General features: G+C 36.3%; 1 protein-coding gene across 1 annotated transcript; it reads right to left on the bottom strand.

Moving 5' to 3' along the window:
• Positions 1 to 3,826: 3,826 nt before the first annotated feature.
• LOC119628557 (uncharacterized) lies at positions 3,827 to 8,729 on the bottom strand. The gene is made up of 2 exons (XM_038011267.2): positions 8,500 to 8,729; positions 3,827 to 4,499 (listed from the first exon to the last, which is right to left on the bottom strand). Exons 1-2 carry the CDS (start codon positions 8,606 to 8,608, stop codon positions 4,147 to 4,149), a joined length of 462 nt encoding a protein of 153 aa, XP_037867195.1. The 5' UTR covers positions 8,609 to 8,729; the 3' UTR covers positions 3,827 to 4,146.
• Positions 8,730 to 19,797: the final 11,068 nt, after the last annotated feature.

Raw genomic sequence — 19,797 nt, 5'->3', positions numbered from 1 at the left:
CAAGACCGATATAAATTGAAAAATTTTATTCGAGCCCTACACCCCAGCGGAGGGTAATAGGAAAAAATGATGATGATGATGATGATACAAATATCTTCCCTTGGCGGGATTCGAACCCGCGACCCCCTTGTTTGTGTACCACTACACCAGACGGCCGTTTAAAATCTTGACTATAGACTAAGCGCAATATTATCGAATACGCACCATTTACAATCACGATTCTACAATAAAATACATTGTTTTGGTTCGTTACAATGTTTGTAGCAGACAAACTACCGTCACGTCCATCCTGGATTGTCAACAGTTTGTTTTAACTGCACCACCCTTACGGATGTTGTTGTTAAAATGTTTTATTGTTTTCACACACATATTTTTAACTGCAAAACGCTCATGGAAGCTAGATGATAAACTGTCACACCTATATAAGTACAGTTACTAAATAACTAAATGCAGTTTTTTTTTTTTTACACTGCATGTAAAATTTACATTGGCGGATTTAATGCTTTAGCCATCCTCTACCAGTCAACTAAAGGTAGTGCAGAGTAAGTAATAGTAGGTGAATTGCATTGTAAATTAAAATACAAATATATACACATTATATACCAAAATACATACACATTATAAATGTAAATACCTAAACACTTTTTTCCACACAAACTTTCAAATGTCTATCGTGGAGAATACACTTTAGTACATTAGATTCATCAGTCGTGACTTATAAACTAAATTCAACCGATAACCTACAATAATTTATATTTGTCTTATTCACTTAACTTTATGATATTCTAGAAAAAAATATTACTGGTACTGGAATATATTTGGTAAATCTGAAAAAGTCGCTAATCACAACGGTAATCAATCAATTACTGGTTGTAGGACCTCTTGTGAGTCCGCACGGGTAGGTACCACCACCCCGCCTATTTTTGCCGTGAAGCAGTAATGCGTTTCGGTTTGAAGGGTGGGGCAGCCGTTGTAACTATACTGAGACCTTAGAACTTATATCCCAAGGTGTGTGGCGCATTTACGTTGTAGATGTCTATGGATTCCAGTAACCACTTAACACCAGGTGGGCTGTGAGCTCGTCCACATACCTAGGCAATAAAAAAAAAAAAAAAAAATATTATACACAAAAATACATACATATCATAAATGTAAATATAAATAAACCTAAACACTTCTTTCCACACAAACCTTTAAATCTCTATCGTGGAGAATACACTTTATAAGTACCTACATTAGCTGATACATCAGTCGTGACTTATAAACTAAATTCAATATCGGTTGAATTTAGTTTATAAGTCACGACCTACAATCGTTTATATTTGTCTTATTCAGTTAACTTTATTACATTCTAGAAATAAATATTACTGGTACTGGAATATATTTGGGAAATCTGAAAAAGTCGCTAATGACAACGGTAATCAATCAATTACTGGTGGTAGGACCTCTTGTGCCCATTTCTGCCGTAAAGTAGTAATGCTTTTCGGTTTGAATGGTGGGGTAGCCGTTGTAACTATATTGACACCTTACAACTTATATCTCAAGGTGGGTGGTGCATTTACGTTGTAGATTTCTATGGGCTCCAGTAACCACTTAACATCAGGTGGGCTGTGAGCTCGTCCATTCATCTAAGCAATAAATAAAAAAATAAGAAAAAAATAAAAAATCGGTAACCCAACAGGCGTAGAGCAGCAAGTCATCTCTTCTTGTAAGTGTTCAGGCGATTAGATTCACTAGAGAATGTACAGTAATTTTGCTCTGAAAATACCAGTACAGTGGAGCGCACGTGCGTAAATCTTTCCCGCTTATTTTGCAGTGAAACGGTTATGCGTTCCGATTTCAACCTCATTACTCAAAAGGGGGGGGGGGGGGTGTTATTCACGTTGTGAGTTTTATAGGTTCTGCTCACCTCGTACCCAACGAATTATGACCTATCTGCCCGTGACAACAAAAAAAAATTAAATTCAAAACTCAATTTACGATGCAATGAATATTTAAATTCATCTGAAAAGTCAGTTAGAACAAAATGTACATCACTAGTGATTCACATCATTACGGATCCTCCCGATCCATTAACGGTGCTTTTAGGTACCTCAAGCACCGGACACCGTCCTCGTCGAACCCGTCGCTTGCTACGACGGGCTCGACAAGTGAATTAACCCATAGACACAGCCCACTGAGTTTCTCGCCGAATCTTCTCAGTGGGTCGCGTTTCCGATCCGGTGGTAGATTCTGCGAAGCACTGCTCTTGCTAGGGCCAGTGTTAGCAACAATCCCGGTTTGAGCCCCGTGAGCTCACTTATATGCCAAGGAGAAGCTGAAATAGCCTCTCAAGGCTATCAGCATAGGTCGAAAAAAAACAAAAATTATTGCTTAGTTTTTCAGTTAGTACTCGAAGTTGCCGCCCGTCTGTTATTATTATTATTTATTATACATTTTAACTGAACAGAAAAAAAATACTGCAATCTTAACAAACTTTATTAATTAAAACATAAACATAAAAATAATAATATATGGCAACATTAACTCATCTATTTCATATTAGTATTATTATAAATTTTAATATCTTAAATTAAAAATCTTATTTCGTAAGGATTTAATAAGCATACCTACTGACGCCTGCAATAATTCACGAGCAAATATTTACATTTTTAAAATAGCAAAATTTTTTTCCTAATGGCACAAGGCGCCGTTCTAGCATGCACAATAATTGGTCTCCTCCCAGGCTCATTTATTAATAACTAGTCAGAGTGTAGCTTCAAATGCTTCGACCTCCAATATTTGTAAGGATAATATGACAATAATAATAATAAATAGCATGGAGAATAGATACCTACATTTCTTTTCACAAAATCGAAATATCACAAGATTCCCAAGAATAGGTAATCCTCTGATAGACTTACAACCTATATACCTAGATTCTGTATTTATGATATAAGGCCTCTTAGTGAATGGGTATTACGCAAATCCTATCCAGAATGGATTTTACATCTACCATTGTATATATAATAGCAACGCATTCGCATCGAAACAATTGCTATAGTGCCGATAATCCTTTTCCCGGTCTAACCCCATTAAGGTGCTTCAACATTTCCAAATAAATTATATTATTAAGTTCCTTATGGGACGATGCGGAGGGGCACCCTAACCGGGAAAACGTCCGTAACGTAAGATTTTTATTAGTAATGCACACAGTGTACGACTTAACTTTGTAATAACGTACAAAAAATAACATATTTTTTTATCATTCATTGACCACGATCTCAGAGCGTTCGTTTGCGCAATACACTAACTCTTATGCAAACAACCGTGAATGAAGTGTACCACAATAAGTTCGCACGTTACCGAATGACCGTGGGTTGTTGCGAAACCTCCAGTTTTGTTTTCTTTATACCTCGAATAGAAATTTAAATTAATATTTTTATAATAAGGAACTTCGTTCTTATCCTGTGTCCCACGACACCACAAATCTTTTTTTTTTTATTTATTAAATGGGTGGACGAGCTCCCAGCCCACCTGGTGTTAAGTGGTTACTGGAGCTCATAGACATCTACAACGTAAACGCGCCACCCACTTTGAGATATAAGTTCTAATTATTCTTTTATTAATTTATTACATAAATACTCGCACGGACCATGTATAGTTAAGTGGTTACTTTAGCTCATAGACATCAAAAGGTTAAGCTCGTGAGCTCACTTAACCGTCCGCGCCTAGCTAGAATGGCCTCTTAGGCTACTAGCAAATAGGTAAAGAAAAAATTGTATATATTTAAAACATGCTCTTTGTTGCGTCTATTTCTTAGAAGTATGTTGAGGTGGCCAAAAAAATGAATAAATGCGTTTACTTCTTCAAATACTCATTATAAATATTACATTTATATATTTTACAAAATACAATTGACATGCGCGTCCATCTTTTTTTTGTGTGTCATAATTTTAAATTTTGACAATTGGTGCCACTATTGCGTTTGCTGATCTGTGATTGGTCCGTGCGATATGACGTCATCGTTGTCCAATCACAGCCATCAATGTATGACGCGACGTTTGATTCGTCAACACTCTTTATTCTGTGAACTTAAATTATAACTATCACAAATAATTATTAACGTACAAATAAATTAAATAAATTAAGGAAATTAGTTATTTTTCATCGACTTTTAACAGAGTAAGATCCATCAGAATCATAGACACCGCTCTTGTAAATACCCAACGAACCGTATTTTTCGTGTCCATTCATTTTGGTGTACCCAGAATTGACAACGGCGTATTTATCGTAAGCATAAGGTACAGGGTCGTATTGGCTCGGTCCATGGTCGTAATGCCCATGAAACGGCTCGTGGTCATGCTCAATGTACTCGACATGATGATGTTTCTTCTCTTTCAAATAGTGTATGAACCAAAGTCCGAAGTGCCATAGTTTTGATAGCAAAACGTAAAACAATATCCCGTAGACCACCTTCAAAACGAATAGCTTCGTTGCCGCCACATAGAAGAAATGAACTGCGGACGAAATAAGAATGAAATTTAATATAACATTTGATTTAGAAAACATATGGGAGTTGACATGTTCTTATATACCTAATAATTGAGTCATGAAAATTATAAGCCTTTCTCAAATTGTTTATATTAGGAAGTCTTTACCGATTCCCATGATTGCAATTATATAATGTGTTAAATACATATAAAATATGACCGATTGATTTAACTGGTGGTAGAACTTCTTGTGAGTCCGCGCGGGTGGGTACCACCACCCTGCCTATTTCTGCCGTGAAGCAGTAACGCGTTTCGGTTTGAAGGGTGGGGCAGCCGTTGTAACTATACCTGTAACCTTAGAACTTATATCTCAAGGTGGGTGACGCATTTACGTTGGGGATTTGTATGGGCTCCAGTAACCACTTAACACCAAGTGGGCTGTGAGCTCGTCCACCTATCTAAGGAATAAAATCAAAATAAAAAAAATTAATAGATACAGACACAAAAAGATGTTGTTACACTTAATCTTTCAATCTTAATAATTTTCTGGTAGATTTATTTAATACACAAATGGATAAACGAGCTAGCCTCATCCGATGTTAAGCATTAATTGGAGTTAAAAGTGAGAAAATTGACGCTTTATTGGCATCATAGTTCTGAGATTACGCGAATTTATATTTATATCTTTCTTATTTTGGTGTTAGACAAACTAGCCAACAGTCCTATCAATGGTTACTTACATTTAAGTAATTTAAAAAAAAAAAAATAGTTATCAATTTAATCCCAAGGAGAGCTTAGACCAAATTAAAAATTAAATAATATTATTATCTACAATTATATTTATTAGGAACCTACCGAACTTCACTGATGCCTAAAATAGCTCAAAACCGTTTCCAACATGCTACTAGGTCGGTCAACGTTATTCTCAAACCGATCTAAATATCCGTATTTAAAATGATCGTTTTGTCCAAATTTGTAATCGAACAGATTATGATTCGGTCTGTATTTACTCGTCTCGTAATAGATGTACGGGTCGGGCACGTATTTGAATATCGCTAGGGCCCACGCCATAAACACCAGCAATTTTATAGTGCCCAATACGAGGGCAATGCCCAAACATATCTTGAATAATCCGACTTTACCGGCGAGTACTATTGCTAAGTTGACTGCAACAAAAGAAAAACATTTTGTACGGATTATTTTTGTGAAAAAACTCGCTATTAACAAGAAATGAGTCATATTCGTATGTTTCTCATAGCCTTTTCAGCTATTTATCGTATTTCACGATTCAGAATTGCTTAGTAATGAATTTATTAATTATTTCAAAATGGCGGACCACACTCAAATTAATGGCAACCCTTTGCCTAAAACTGCGAAAAAATTATACAAATAAAAAATTAATCATTGAAATAAGTAATTGAATTTTTTTCTCCGTAAATGTAAACGAGGTCCTTTGAAAAACTTTTAAAAGAATTATCTTTTTTCAATTAACTCTATATTTTCAAGGTTCACGAATGTTCTTTGATACTTTTTCGATACTTCGATACGATACTATTATACTTATTCATATGGCGTGGACACTTAGGACAACTTTGATTTAACTGCTCTTTTTATTTATTTCTTAGATGGGTGGACGAGCTCACAGCCTACCTGGTGTTATGTGGTTACTGCAGCCCATGGACATCTATAACGTAAATGCGCCACCCACCTTGAGATATAAGTTCTAAGGTCTTCAAACCGAAACGCATAACTTCTTCACGGCAGAATTAGGCAGGGTGGTGGTACCTAACCGTGCGGACTCACAAGAGGTCCTACCAGCAGTAAAAAATGCTGCCTATCAAAAGCCTAATATTTAAATCAAACAACTTCGTCACGCGAATAAACATAAGAAGATTCGCTTCCCTCTCCAAGCCACGTAAAAGCAATTAAAAATTACAGACTAATTAAACATTTAACAATCCTTTACAACTCCGGACGAAACTTAAATTAAACATAAACTTCTTTGATCTTAAAACATTTAACGGCTCCCCTTAATTTCATCTCATTTCCACATTCTCAAATAAATAAATGTTTCAAAACGTTAATTTTATGCTTCTCTCAACGTCCGCGCCTTTTAAGTGCATTCCAGATAAAAAGCCCTCAAGCGCGTCGGAAAGAGGACGCTCGTTTTAAACCGGCCGGGATTTAACCGAACCGGGTACTTTCATGTAATACCCGGTTTCGCTGAACGGACCATTCAGAAAAATCGTATAAATTAAAAATGTCTCGTAACCATTTCGGAAAGGAATCCGTCTTTTGTGTTTCAATTCATGCGGGGTTTTGTAAAGAGTAAGTAACAACGAGTAAGTCCCTTAACTCTTGCTTTATAACGAATCTAAATATATAAAAATGAATTGCTGTTCGTTAGTCTCGCTAAACTCGAGAACGGCTGTACCGATTTGGCTAATTTTGGTCTTGAATTATTTGTGGAAGTCCAGAGAAGGTTTAAAAGGTAGATAATTATGAAAAAGCTCGGAATTAAATAAAAATAACAAACTTTGTTTTTCATTTGATATGTCCCCCGTCGGACGGATTCCTATTGTTTGTTTTAAGTTTATTTTATACAATAGTTTAGGTCTTTTATTTATCGATTAAGGCACTACGAAGTCTGCTGGGTTAGCTAGTAACGAATAAAAACTATCAATATTAAAACTCTAAGAACTACATATATAACACATTATTGAAGTGAAACTTCCTTATCGGCGTTGGAAAAAAATTTACCGTCACATTTTTCGGTTACGCGTCACATTTTTCCGTTACGCGCCATCTGTTTTGTATTCATGTCTATGATAATAAAATCCTTTTGTTTAAACTTTATCTAATTTAACTTTTTTGTATTCATGTCTATGATAATAAAATCCTTTTGTTTAAACTTTATCTAATTTTACTTTATTTAACCAATTTCTAGAAAGTTGCATGTAGATCATTTTTCGAAAAATAAGGCCATAAACAAGTTTCACTTCTTACGTGTGTACACTAGTACACGCACACATTTTTTTATGTATGTAAGTATATTTATGTGTATATGTATATATGTCTATATATTTAGATGCACATATGTATTTATGTATATATCGACAGAAGAAAGTGTAATTGTCATCATTTTAAAAACCTAATTTTACACCAGTCATAAAATTATTCCGAATACAATAATTTCTATACTAATATCTACAGTGGTTTTTATGGATGTTCCGTTATAACTACTGAACTATGCATCGGATTGACGTGAAACTTGGTATCCATGTGGAAAATACAGCTACTTAATGGATAGGCTAATAGTTATATGAGTGTTAGACTCCCTACACCAGTTGCGGGGGCGTTTATGATGAGAATCTTTGTGTGGGGTCAGAAATAATAATGTTAATTTTAAATGCCCAGCGAAGCGGACGGGTACAGATAGTCTATGTATATAGATGTATATAGATGTATGTATGTATATATCGACGGAAGAAAGCGTGATTGTCATCATTTTAAAAACCCAATTTTACACCATTTATAAAATTATTTCGAATACTGTAATACATTTGACGCTTGAAACGCAAACGTGACTAAGCGACAATAACTGCTTTATACATAAATGATAGGCAATAACCATATTCGATGCGCAAATAAAATATATTTCTAGGTCTATTAAAATCATTTCAATCCTACAGCTAGATTCGTTAAAATAGACTTTTTTTCAGGTATTTCAACTTTAAATTAGTCTACTGTAAAGTTCCCCATTGTCGCTTAGTCACGTTTGCCTTTCAAGCGTCTATATAATCTAGATTATATGTATGTATTTATAAATTATATACCAATTTTCAACTTTTTATTGCTATAATTATAATATGAGTTACATATTAATTTTTGAAATAGTTTTATGGCTCTGGTGTAAAGTTGCGTTTTTCACGACGATTCCGCTTTCTTCCGTTGAAATGGCTTATATCGGATGAGTTTCGCCTCGTCTCCATGACTACCACAATTAAAAACAATCGTCAAGACTCACTCAATAAGGCGTATTTTGCTTTTCCTCTTGCTTCGACTTCTCCTTTTTCTTCGTCAAGAGCTCCCTCGACAATACAAACAAACAGCAATATAATGGATAAGATTTTCATTTTGTACGATATTAATCTTCTTTTAATCTTTTAAACTTGGAAATATGTCCGACTTTTATTTACGTAGATAACTTTTTGTGTTTTCTTGTCAACAGCTTACTTGTGAGTTGTAGTCTGAAATGTTGAATGTTGAATCGATGCGTTTGACGGGAGCAAGTGATAATGAAGTGATAAGTAAAGAAACAGGGTCGGAGTTTAGAAATTGTTTAGTGGGAGAGAAATTTTCCGAGATACTTTAATGTATATGAAACTATCATTCTAATAAATTATTTTTCGTTTTTTTTTTTGGCTTTGTAGGCAGACGTGCATACCGCTCACCTGATGGTAAGTGGTCACCGTCGCTCAAGGACGTCAACAATCACAGGGGCAGAGCCAAGCCGCTGCCTCCTACCGTTTTTTTTTATTGCTAAGGTGGGTGAACGAGCTCACGGCCCATCGGGTGTTAAGTGGTTACTGGAGCCCATATACATCTATAACGTAAATGCGCCACCCACCTTGAGATGTAAGTTCTAAGGTCTCAAGTATAGTTACAACGGCTGCCCCACCCTTCAAACCGAAACGCATTACTGCTTCACGGCAGAAATAGGCAGGGTGGTGGTACCTACCCGTGCGGACTTACAAGAGGTCTTACCACCGCAATAACGCAATTTATAATTTTGCGGGTTTCATTTTTATTACAAGATGTTATTTCTTCACCATGGAAGTCAATCGTGAACATTTGTTGAGTACGTATTTCATTACAAAAATTGGTACCCGCCTGGGATTCGAACACCGATGCATCGCTCAACACGAATGCACCGGACGTCTTATCCTTTAGACCACGACGACTTCAAAAATACCTTAGAGAAGATGGTTAGCTGGTGTTAGTATGGCGGGTAGCCATCACCCAATACAAGGTATTTGACAGATACCTGAAACAACAACATTCGGACCGTCGGTCTAGCGAGCAATATCACCCGCTTGCACCCCAGTGGAAGATCTTCCCTTGGTCGTTAACCTTTTTTTTACGAAGGAGGTACTACTGGTGGTCATGCGGCCTCTCCAGTATCAACAAACGTCTCCATAGTTGAAAGATAGGCAAATGTTTTAGCATTGTAATCTTTCTAAATTTTCCATTTTCTATTAGGCCTGAATGCGTCCCTGTGTGTTCCATGAAAGTTTTCACTGTTGTATAAATTGTTACGTTTAAAGCACAACAGCATAACAATTTTCACATAATTTCGAAAATAGAGAGTAGTGTTTCGTAATATTTGTAGTACTTTGTTACGTAGAAGAAACACTTCTCATTCAACAGAGAAATTTTGAAAGTACGCAATAATATCGTAGTTCGAATGTTCCGAAGTAAGAATACAGTATGAGTTTGCATAAAATTTACGTTATTCTTTTTTTTTTTATGGCCCTTGTGGGCTGAAAAGACATATGGGTATTAGACGATTTCTCCAAGGTTACCATTTTTGACCTGGAAATATGTATGGTTGTTGCCGCTGGCGTTAATTTACTGCGAAGAAGGACCCTTTTGTCATGGCGCCGGGATTTCAAGGAGTATCCCTGCAGCTTTCCGCGATTATCGGGATTCTGGGGGTCGATATTTCGAGCGATGTCCAGTTTCGGAGTCATTTGGAAGGTTTTATTTTTTTGTTTTTTTTTTTATTTTTCTTTTATTGCCCTTGTAGGCAGACGAGCATACGGCCCACCTGATGGTGAGTGGTTCCCGCGCCCATGGACTTCAGCAATGCCAGGGGCAGAGCCAAGCCGCTGCCTACTGCTTAATACTCTCCACAAGCCTCGTTTGCAGAAAGACATGTCATAGCGCTCGGGAAACACCGTGGAGGGGAGCTCATTCCATAGCCGGATGGTACGTGGCAAAAAAGATCTCTGGAAACGCACTGTGGATGACCGCAGTGGCTCCAGGTAGTATGGATGAACTCTACTCCGGTGGCGGTTATTCCATTATAATGTCATACATAGTTAGATAGGATAGTTTTTTTTTAAATCAATCTATCCAAAATATCGCCGAAAATCATAGTATGCAAAAAGGAAAATATCCTCTGATATTGAATGTTCCTCTAAGTTTTTACCATTGCTGACGTCCATGGACTAGAGTAACCACTCACCATCAGGTGGGTCCGTAGGTGGTACATTGATCTGCGTACAAAGGCACTGAAAAAATTTAAAAGTTATCACAGAAAACTTTTGGTGGATATCAAAAATTGTTTTGTATCTCTAATATGTGTATATATTATTATATGTAATGTTTACTGTATGCAATAGGTTTGTGTTCCTAATTCTTCTTTCCTTGTACGGGTCTATTAGAAGAGATTTCAGCACGAAATAAGTTGTGCCCTTGTACTCTGTATCCCTATTTCCGTGTTTCTTCTAACAGCTGTGTGTAGAAAATATATTAAATAAAAAAAAAAAAAAAACTTTTAATATAGAATATTATCATTGGCTTTACCATATATTAATTTACGAAGAGCGTTATTTTTAATTAGCAACTGATTTACTTTATGATAAATTATTTTAATTTAGTGTTCGTAAAAGTATCGTAAAAGCTATATACATTGAACACATTCTTTACGAGACGACTAATACGCTCGTAGAGGTGCGAAAAAGATTTTATCGATAGTTTCAAATATCTCGAATTTTGTTTGAAAAGATTCATAGTTTATTGTTATTTCAATTCATTCTAGTGATGCGACCTATTGTGAGTTCGCAAGACTAAGTTTCAACATCAAATTTATTTCTGCTGCGAAACAATCACTTAAAAATCTTCCACAGAGTAGAATAGGTACTCCTGTTTGCCAGAATCCTTTTAATTCTTAATAGAAACTGCTGAGTTAGTTAAACAGAGAACCAGGCCAAAATAAAACATTAATTAACTAACAAAAGTAGCGGTAGCTTAAATAAGTCGAAGTCGTTTTTAACATGCTTTTATTAGTTTGTTCTGTCTTCATCCGTCTAATGATTATCCCTCTAGGCAACGAAATGATTCAACGTAATTTTCTACAAAATTCAAAACATCCAATTAACTTCAAAGATTTATACACGTATCGATCGATGACAATACGATAATTTCATGATTTTAGCCTTATGAATATTCGGACATATATTTTTTATTTATTTTAATTCTGTTTTATAATAAAGATTATTATTAGTTTTATTTTTATTAAAGTTAAATTTTGAGTCGAGTTAACGGTCTGGCAGGTCTGAAGTCATTACTGCAATCTATAAATCTACAACGGTACTACCTACCCTTCCGGAGTCACAATACACCCTACGACCACTTAATGTCGGTTGGTGATCCTAATATACTGGTACAACGCTAACAGAATAACAACTCACCCATTGATAATACGCATTACTTTAATTTTTTTATTTTTTTTTATTTTCTTAGATGGGTGGACGAGCTCATCATACCTCTGTGAATTTTTCACTCGCCATATACCATGTTAAATCTTCTATACAAAAATACCGCCTTAAAAAAACTAAGACTGAAAAACTTTCATCGATAAAAATCGACCGATCAATTTACACATCACTATTATCGAATATGAGCGGTTTAATGAGTATTGTATTTTAATGATCAGCGTATATACATAAAAGGCGTTATTAACAAATAAATTAATATTTAATACACACAGTATAGGTACATACTCGTAATATGGGTATTTTATTTTGCATAAATGACCGAAGGAATGCATGTCGACCTGCTGTTATCTGGTACCGGAGCCCATAGACATATTAGAGTAACGGCCACCTCCCATGTTGAGACGTGAGGTCGTAGTCTCAATTATGTAAAGCAAAGGCCGCTAACTAAACCGGAAAGCTTGATAGACTCGTGCAGCAATTCATCAAAACATATATCGTCAGAATATATTTAGACGAAAAAAAACATTATAAGAACTTCATGCACTGAGCACACGAGTATTTTTCCTTTACTTTCACCATGATTACTAAGAGCCGTGTATATTGTGAATCTATTGAATCGAAATTACGGTACCACTTATCCAGCAGAGATGGATGTGAAGTTCTATTAGTTCTATAGGCTGGATTTTTATGACACGATGTAGGTACCTAATTCATTCATCTTGGGAGTAGGTCGTGAGAACACGCGTCTGAAATATAGCCTCAATATTAATGAAAAAAACAAACAGAAGAATATCATTTTTCATTTTCACAAATTTACTCAATTTAACCCCTGATCCAAGTCTGTCGATAACAATTGTTATCCATAAGCAATACTCAGAAAAGCGTAAAATATTACGGTTTTGGTAAAAAGAGTGGCTGTGTTTGACATACTTCATCAATGTGATGTTAAACATCAGTTTATAATGTTTTTCTGCTCTTACTGGAGACATCTATAAAGTCGCAACGCAACTGCTTCATGACATAAGCTAAGTATAATATTTAGAGAATGCTCCTGCTCATTCTGCAATTAAACACTTTTTTACTGGTGGTAGGACCTCTTGTGAGTCCGCGCGGATAGGTACACCACCACCCTGCCTATTTCTGCCGTGAAGCAGTAATGCATTTCGATTTGAAGAGCGGGGCAGCCGTTGTAACTATACTGAGACCTTAGAACTGACATCTCAAGGTGGGTGGCGCATTTACGTCGTAGATGTATATGGGCTCCAGTAACCACTTAACACAAGGTGGGCTGTAAGCTCATCTACCCATCTAAGCAATAAAAAAATATTTTATGATGAAGTGGCACTATTCTAGACTGGCACTACAAATTTTATGAAATCTAAGGAATAGGTTACGATTTTTAGTGACTTTTGCATGAGCCTCACTAACGCCATTACTGAAATTCTTAATGGATCACTTATCGTCGCGTACTCGAAATATATCCATTCAGCTACGTTACATAATTTGTCACTGTAAGTGGACACGTCAAAACGTAGCGCGACCTCGCTTCGTCCGTCACTCAATGTATCGATCAAAACAATATCATATTCTTTGTATTCTCTTGGTAATATTTTTATCTACTAGAACCAATATAGTGTATGTAGTACTGTTGCTCCATGATCCTCTTAAATTGCTTTTTCGGAGAACGTGAAATTTTACTAGAATATTTTATGAAGGTTTTTTTTTTGCCTAGATGTGTGAACGAGCTCACAGTCCACCTGGTTTTAAGTGGTTACTGGAACCCATAGACATCTACAACGTAAATGCGCCACACACCTTGAGATAGAAGTTCTAAGGTCTCAGTATAGTTACAACGGCTGCCCCACCCTTCAAACCGTAACGCATTACTGCTTCACGGCAGAAATAGGCGAGACGGTGGTACCTACCCGTGCGGACTCACAAGAGGTCCTACCACCAGTAAACTCACAAGAGGTCCTACCACCATTAATATAAGATAGAAGAAGATACTAAGTTTGATTATTCAACTGAGCATTCTTGAGGGTAGTACAGATTTTTTTTAATTAGAACGTCAATCAACTTCATGCCTCAAGTGGCATGATAAAATTTAGTTTATGGCGTCAACGGGTTCGGTAATGGCGAGCTTGTTCGAGCATTTATATATTAATGAGATTTTAATCAATTCCAACAATATGCCACAAAAATAATTGAATGAGTAAGTCATCGTTCTCGTCGACGAAGGGCTCGGCGAGTAAATTAACCCACAGCCCACTGAATTTCTCGCCGGATCTTCTCAGTGGGTCGCGCTTCCGATCCGGTGATAGATTCTGCGACGCACTGCTCTTGCTAGGGCTAGTGTTAGCAACGTCGTCTCAGGTTGGAGCCCCGTGAGCTCACCTACTTGTTAAGGTTACGCTGAAATGGTATCTCAAGACCATCAGTTTAGGTAGGAAAAAAGAAAGAATTAGTACAACAAAATTTCACACAATACCACTACATGATTATTATAAGTGCTTGTGACTTCCCGCATACATTTTGACAGAGCCTGACAAATGAGATAAGATTAGGTTGAGATCACTTAGTGAGACTCCCAAATTACTTGTGTAATTAGCACTCTGGCGATCTCCCAAGACTTCGCGTTATTCTATTACGAATGCAACTAAGAATACATTAAATCATTTCTTTGTCTCAGCTATTATCCGTCTTAGACTTGGCTATGCTTTGCTCCCCAGTTTTTCTTGCAAAAATTAGAATCCGAGACAATTAATTATCTTTGTGAGTGTAGATTAGATGAGGGTGTACCGTGGAGCACCTTTTCTTCGACTGCCCAAAAGACATTCCCTGGCCTATTAATATTAATTTTCTATTAACTTTAGTATATTCTAAACATGTAACTATTTTATGTATATTGTTATTTACTAATAATATATTTTTTTAAAGAGGTTAGACGAACATTTTTGTTTGTCCTGTTCTTAAAATTTCAGATTCAAGTATCAAAAAACTGATCAAAATTATTTGTTTTTAGAATATATTTTTTTCTTTCACTAAGTACCGGTAATTTTTTTTTACTGTGACATTGGCAAAATCAATGCCTAAGGTGTTGGAGACATACTTTATTAAAAAAAAAAACTTTTCTGTCTTACGGGTCCCTGAACTCGTCTTTTTCCTTGCAAAATATCGTTCGATATTTTTGTTGCAGCATGTAATAATACAGTGTGCAAGAACGATCTTACTAATGTAGCAGCTTAAGATCTCGTTCCATCTTTAAGCGGTCTAGATTCGCGGCGTCTGCCACGAAATACTAACTGACGGTACGGAGCAATAATACGTTTCGGTTTGAATGGCGTGGCAGCCATTCATTCTCCTGCCCTTTTCCCAGTAACCTAGGGTCGGCGCAATATGTTTTCTCCTTCCATACTCCTCTATCATATACCATTTCTTCGCTCACTGGGGAGTGAGTAAGAGGGGTCTTACACATATCGTCTTTCAGGCAATCCACCCATTTCTTCTTAGGTCTACCTCTTTCTCTATGTCCTTCCACATTCATAGTTAACACTCTCTTACCAACCTCATTTTCATTGCGTCTCATCACATGTCCCATCCATACCATCCCCGTTGTACTATAAAACTGAAACTTAGAACTCTGTTTGAAAATGGGTGGGAGAATTCACCTTGTTTATGTTTATGGGCTGTGATAATCACTAAACACCAGATGGGCCGTGACCATTTCTGTTCATCCATGCCGTTCATCCATCTAAGCCAAAAAAATATATAAATCGCGATTTCATTTTATTTAGAATGAATCTACTACCGGATCGAGATATTTTTGCTGTGAAATAAAGCGCACACTCGAAATTCAGAGTAGTGTCATAAATCAATAATACGGTAATAAAGGAGGTACAAGTTGTAAAACTCGTAAAACTCGATTGCTAAGTAAATCCCGGTTAAACTTAACTGCGCGATGAGAAGTTCGAGTACACTTCGAGCTGTTTACGAGGCGCTGGAAACATACGGATCGCTGCTTTGTAAAGTTCGCTAGAGTTTTGAAAGAAATTACGAACATAAAAAAATGGAGACCTTCAACATCACATTATATTTCGTTATAAGCATCTAATTTTTTTTTTGTCTCACCTATAGTTGCAACGGCTGCCCCACCCTTCAAACCGAAACGCATTACTGCTTCAAGGCAGAAATAAGCAGGGTGGTGGTACCTACCCGTGCGTTTGTGTTCTAATAGTACAACAGCTTCAGGCGTCCTGGGCGTTTGATTAAGGTGTGTGTAGATTTCGTTAAAAAATATGAATACCATCCACATTATTCTGGTTAATCCTAAATTATGTATATTCCGAATATGTTATAACGTGCAGTTTTGTCTTTTTACAGGGCTTAATGATAACAGGGACACGATAACAGCTATACAAGCCACAATGTTACATCTTTAGAATTATAGAGTCCCAACCAAAATAAAAATAGTTTTAGGGAAAACATCAAATAAAGTCTTCAAACCGAAAAGTCGTAGAAGAAAAAGGGGACGGAGTGAATGAGACCAATAGATAAGTTTGTTTCTTTATAAGCTACTTTTGGGCATTTGATTACAAAGAGTCGCCGAAAAGGGTCGTTCTTGGTCCATTTTTAAATTAAAATCGAAATCCGAAAATTTCTTAATGGTTCTCTATAATTCTAAAGATGCGATGTGTATCTATTTAAAAAAAAAACAGGCTTTATGGTAAATTTTACTGTCAATCAAAATGTAGAACCGACGAGGGCTTTGAATTAAATCAATTCTTTAGGAGTAATCTCTAAAAAAATGTTGTATTCAATTGAACGACATTTATCCACGCAGCTTGCCCGCACACATTATAATCCCCAGTATTTACATCTTAAGCTTTATTTTGCTAAGCGGTTGGCGCTACACCGTGTGCCTGATTTATAGTATCATTTGTAATTAGTTTATCAGCTAACTACATTTAACGATGTTTGAGGATAATATTTTAATTTACATAATCACAATGTTCTTGTTAATGAGTGTGCGTTGTGAAGTTTTTAGACAGTAAACAATAATTCATAATGTTTTGTTGTTTTTGCTGGTAAAATGTTTTGCAACTGTATAATATTTATGTACCGCTCAAATTTTGAATTCATTTAATTATTATTTTTGCTCTTATTATTAAAAATAGAAGATACACTGAAAGTTCTAAATATTCGGACTAGATATTATTAATGCGAGTTTTTTTTGTTTCTATTAATTTTTTTTGGTCCATAAACATAATACCAGGCTATACTGTTTTTGTTTGCCAAAATCCGTATGTAATAAGAAGCATGTTCACAAATAGCTTATTCACAATTTATTTACAACATTTTGAAGACGGTATTAACAAGCCTGTGTTATTCTCTGAAAAGTCCTTCACCTGCCAATGAAATCGAGTTTCAACTAGGAAAACAGGCAGGTAACTTAGATGGGCTTATAAAATTAAATTACATTTAAGAATTACCTTCTACAGTAATCAGTACTAGTTTTTTTCACGGGAACTCTAAATAATTTCTAGATAAAATGAACTGATAATTGAAAATCGATGCCTACGAAATTTGCGTCGGAATCGATTCACCCATTATACTGACCCAAGTATAAAGAAACAATAATTAAAAAAAGCCTTAATTTAGAAATCATCGATTAAATACTTGGGCCCGCGGTCTCGCAGTCGCGGACCAGTCCCACGGTCCCACATACCTCGCGCACCCCCTAGGCGCGGAGACCTCGTAAGAGGTTCGGCCCATGGCCCGAAAAAAAAACATCGATGGCCACTTCAATTGTATTTAATTGCTATTGCGAGTACCCAGCGATTTCAAGAGCCATATTAATTGAAATATCAAAACACATGCTAGCTTTCTAGTATAGAAACCTGTGTACTCGTTGTCTCTGTTAGCGGTAGGCAGCGGCTTGGCTTTTCCCCTGGCATTGCTGAAGTCCATGGGCGACGGTAACCACTCACCATCAGGTGGGCCATATGCTCGTCTGCCTACAAGGGTAATAAAAAAAAATCATAAACAAAAATACAGAAAAAAGTCAATCGTTTATTCGGTTAAATAAATATAAACCCATAAACATAAGTTTGCAGATATCTTAATGTTTCATTCTACGAAATAAGGTGCCGAGTCGAGCACCGGGTTACACTGAAAGTTTTGCATAGCTCATGTTTAAAACAATTTTATGTAAAGTAAATGTATTACGTAAATATCAAAGGCAAACACTTCAGAAATATTTTCAAGTTTTAGAAAATCTTGGCTACCCTACCACACAATAGTAATGCCGATTGCACTGAAGCAAGTTTTTTTTGCTTTTAAGTAAACAAGTGAGCTTAACTACGTTGATCTGGAAACTTAACTATCGCGAACAATACTTAGGGGAGTACTAAATGTAATTGCTGATAGCATTAGGAAAATCTTGAAGCAATTTGTAGTAGATTTAGTTAAATGGTTTTGGCTGGTGAATGTCCATTACGTTTGATATTCGGTCCTTTTTAAATGTAGCGGGCTTTTTATTCTAAATGGCCCTTAAAATTTATGCGATCAAATGAGCCTTTGAATCTACCAACAAAAACACTTTCACTTTGAACCTGAAACTCTTCCAGAAATTCATTTTCAAAAGGTGAAAATAACAAATGATAATCACGCCTTTTATCTTCACTTAGCTAATGAATTGTCAAAATCTTACATTTGAGTCGACTATTATCAAAGGCGGCAATCTGACTTTTGGACAATGATTGGTAAATCAGAAAAACGAATTATTGACTTTGTATTCCATTGGCAGTCACAAAACTCTTCGGAACGACATCTTAGATAAATAACAGGTTAACTATTAACCTTTATTTAATGCAGGTTTTGAACCGTATTCTTTGAAGGAGACGATTATATTCAAATAAATCTGTATTGACATATCAATAAAATTTTTTTGTCCAAATGTACAGATTGCCACCTTTGATAATAGACGACTCATTTATCGAAGTAAAATAGCACTATTTAGATAAAGATGTACTGGCTTTGCTAACCTTTAGATAAGATTAAGGTTGTGAGGTTTCGTGATGTTGAGGGCTTATTGTGCGCTCTCCTCCGAAAACCTCATCGGAGCGGTCAATAAAACACTACTTATAATTACTTACCACTGGTAAGCCTGGTACCATAATAATTTACCACTGGTGGTAGGACCTATTGTGAGTCCGCACGGGTAGGTACCACCGCCCTGCCTATTTCTGCCGTGAAGCAGTAATGCGTTTCGGTTTGAAGGGTGGGGCAGCCGTTGTAACTATACTTGAGACCTTAGAAATTATATCTCAAGATGGGTGGCGCGTTTACGTTGTAGATGTCTATGGGCTCCAGTAACCACTTAACACCAGGTGGGCTGTGAGCTCGTCCACTCATCTAAGCAATAAAAAAAAAAAAATGCATAGTAAGCTAAGCTGGGCGGGGTGTCATTCCCCTACTAGGTAAAGCCAATCGCCCTGACTTTACAATCAAATGCAGTTATTGCTTAGTGGTAGATATAGACAATACCACGCAGACTCACATCCGCGAATCCTATTCTTCAACTTAAGTCATTTCGTTTATACATAGACTTTGGGCCAGGACTTTTTTATAGATAGGTGGTGTTCACGGACCACCTGGTATTATCACCGGAACCCATGGACAAACGTTGTTTTCCATCGTGATATGAAGTAAAAAAAATTTTTTTTTTTTTTGTTTAGATGGGCGAACGAGCTCACAGTCCACCTGGTGTTAAGTGGTTACTGGAGCCCATAGACGTTTACAACGTAAATGCGCCACCCATC

Source organism: Bombyx mori, chromosome 5 (genome assembly GCF_030269925.1).
Source record: "Bombyx mori chromosome 5, ASM3026992v2".
In the NCBI taxonomy this organism is placed as follows: domain Eukaryota; kingdom Metazoa; phylum Arthropoda; class Insecta; order Lepidoptera; family Bombycidae; genus Bombyx; species Bombyx mori.
Note: the sequence above shows the minus strand (reverse complement) of the source record. Positions and strands in the feature narration are given on the sequence as shown.

Bases quoted from the DNA above. Each gene is read 5' to 3' on its own strand.
- LOC119628557 (XM_038011267.2), bottom strand. From the start codon at position 8,608: ATGAAAATCTTATCCATTATATTGCTGTTTGTTTGTATTGTCGAGGGA. The intron at 4,500-8,499 runs GTGAGTCTTGAC...TTTCGTCCGCAG, and splicing joins AGCAAAATACGCCTTATTGA to TTCATTTCTTCTATGTGGCG.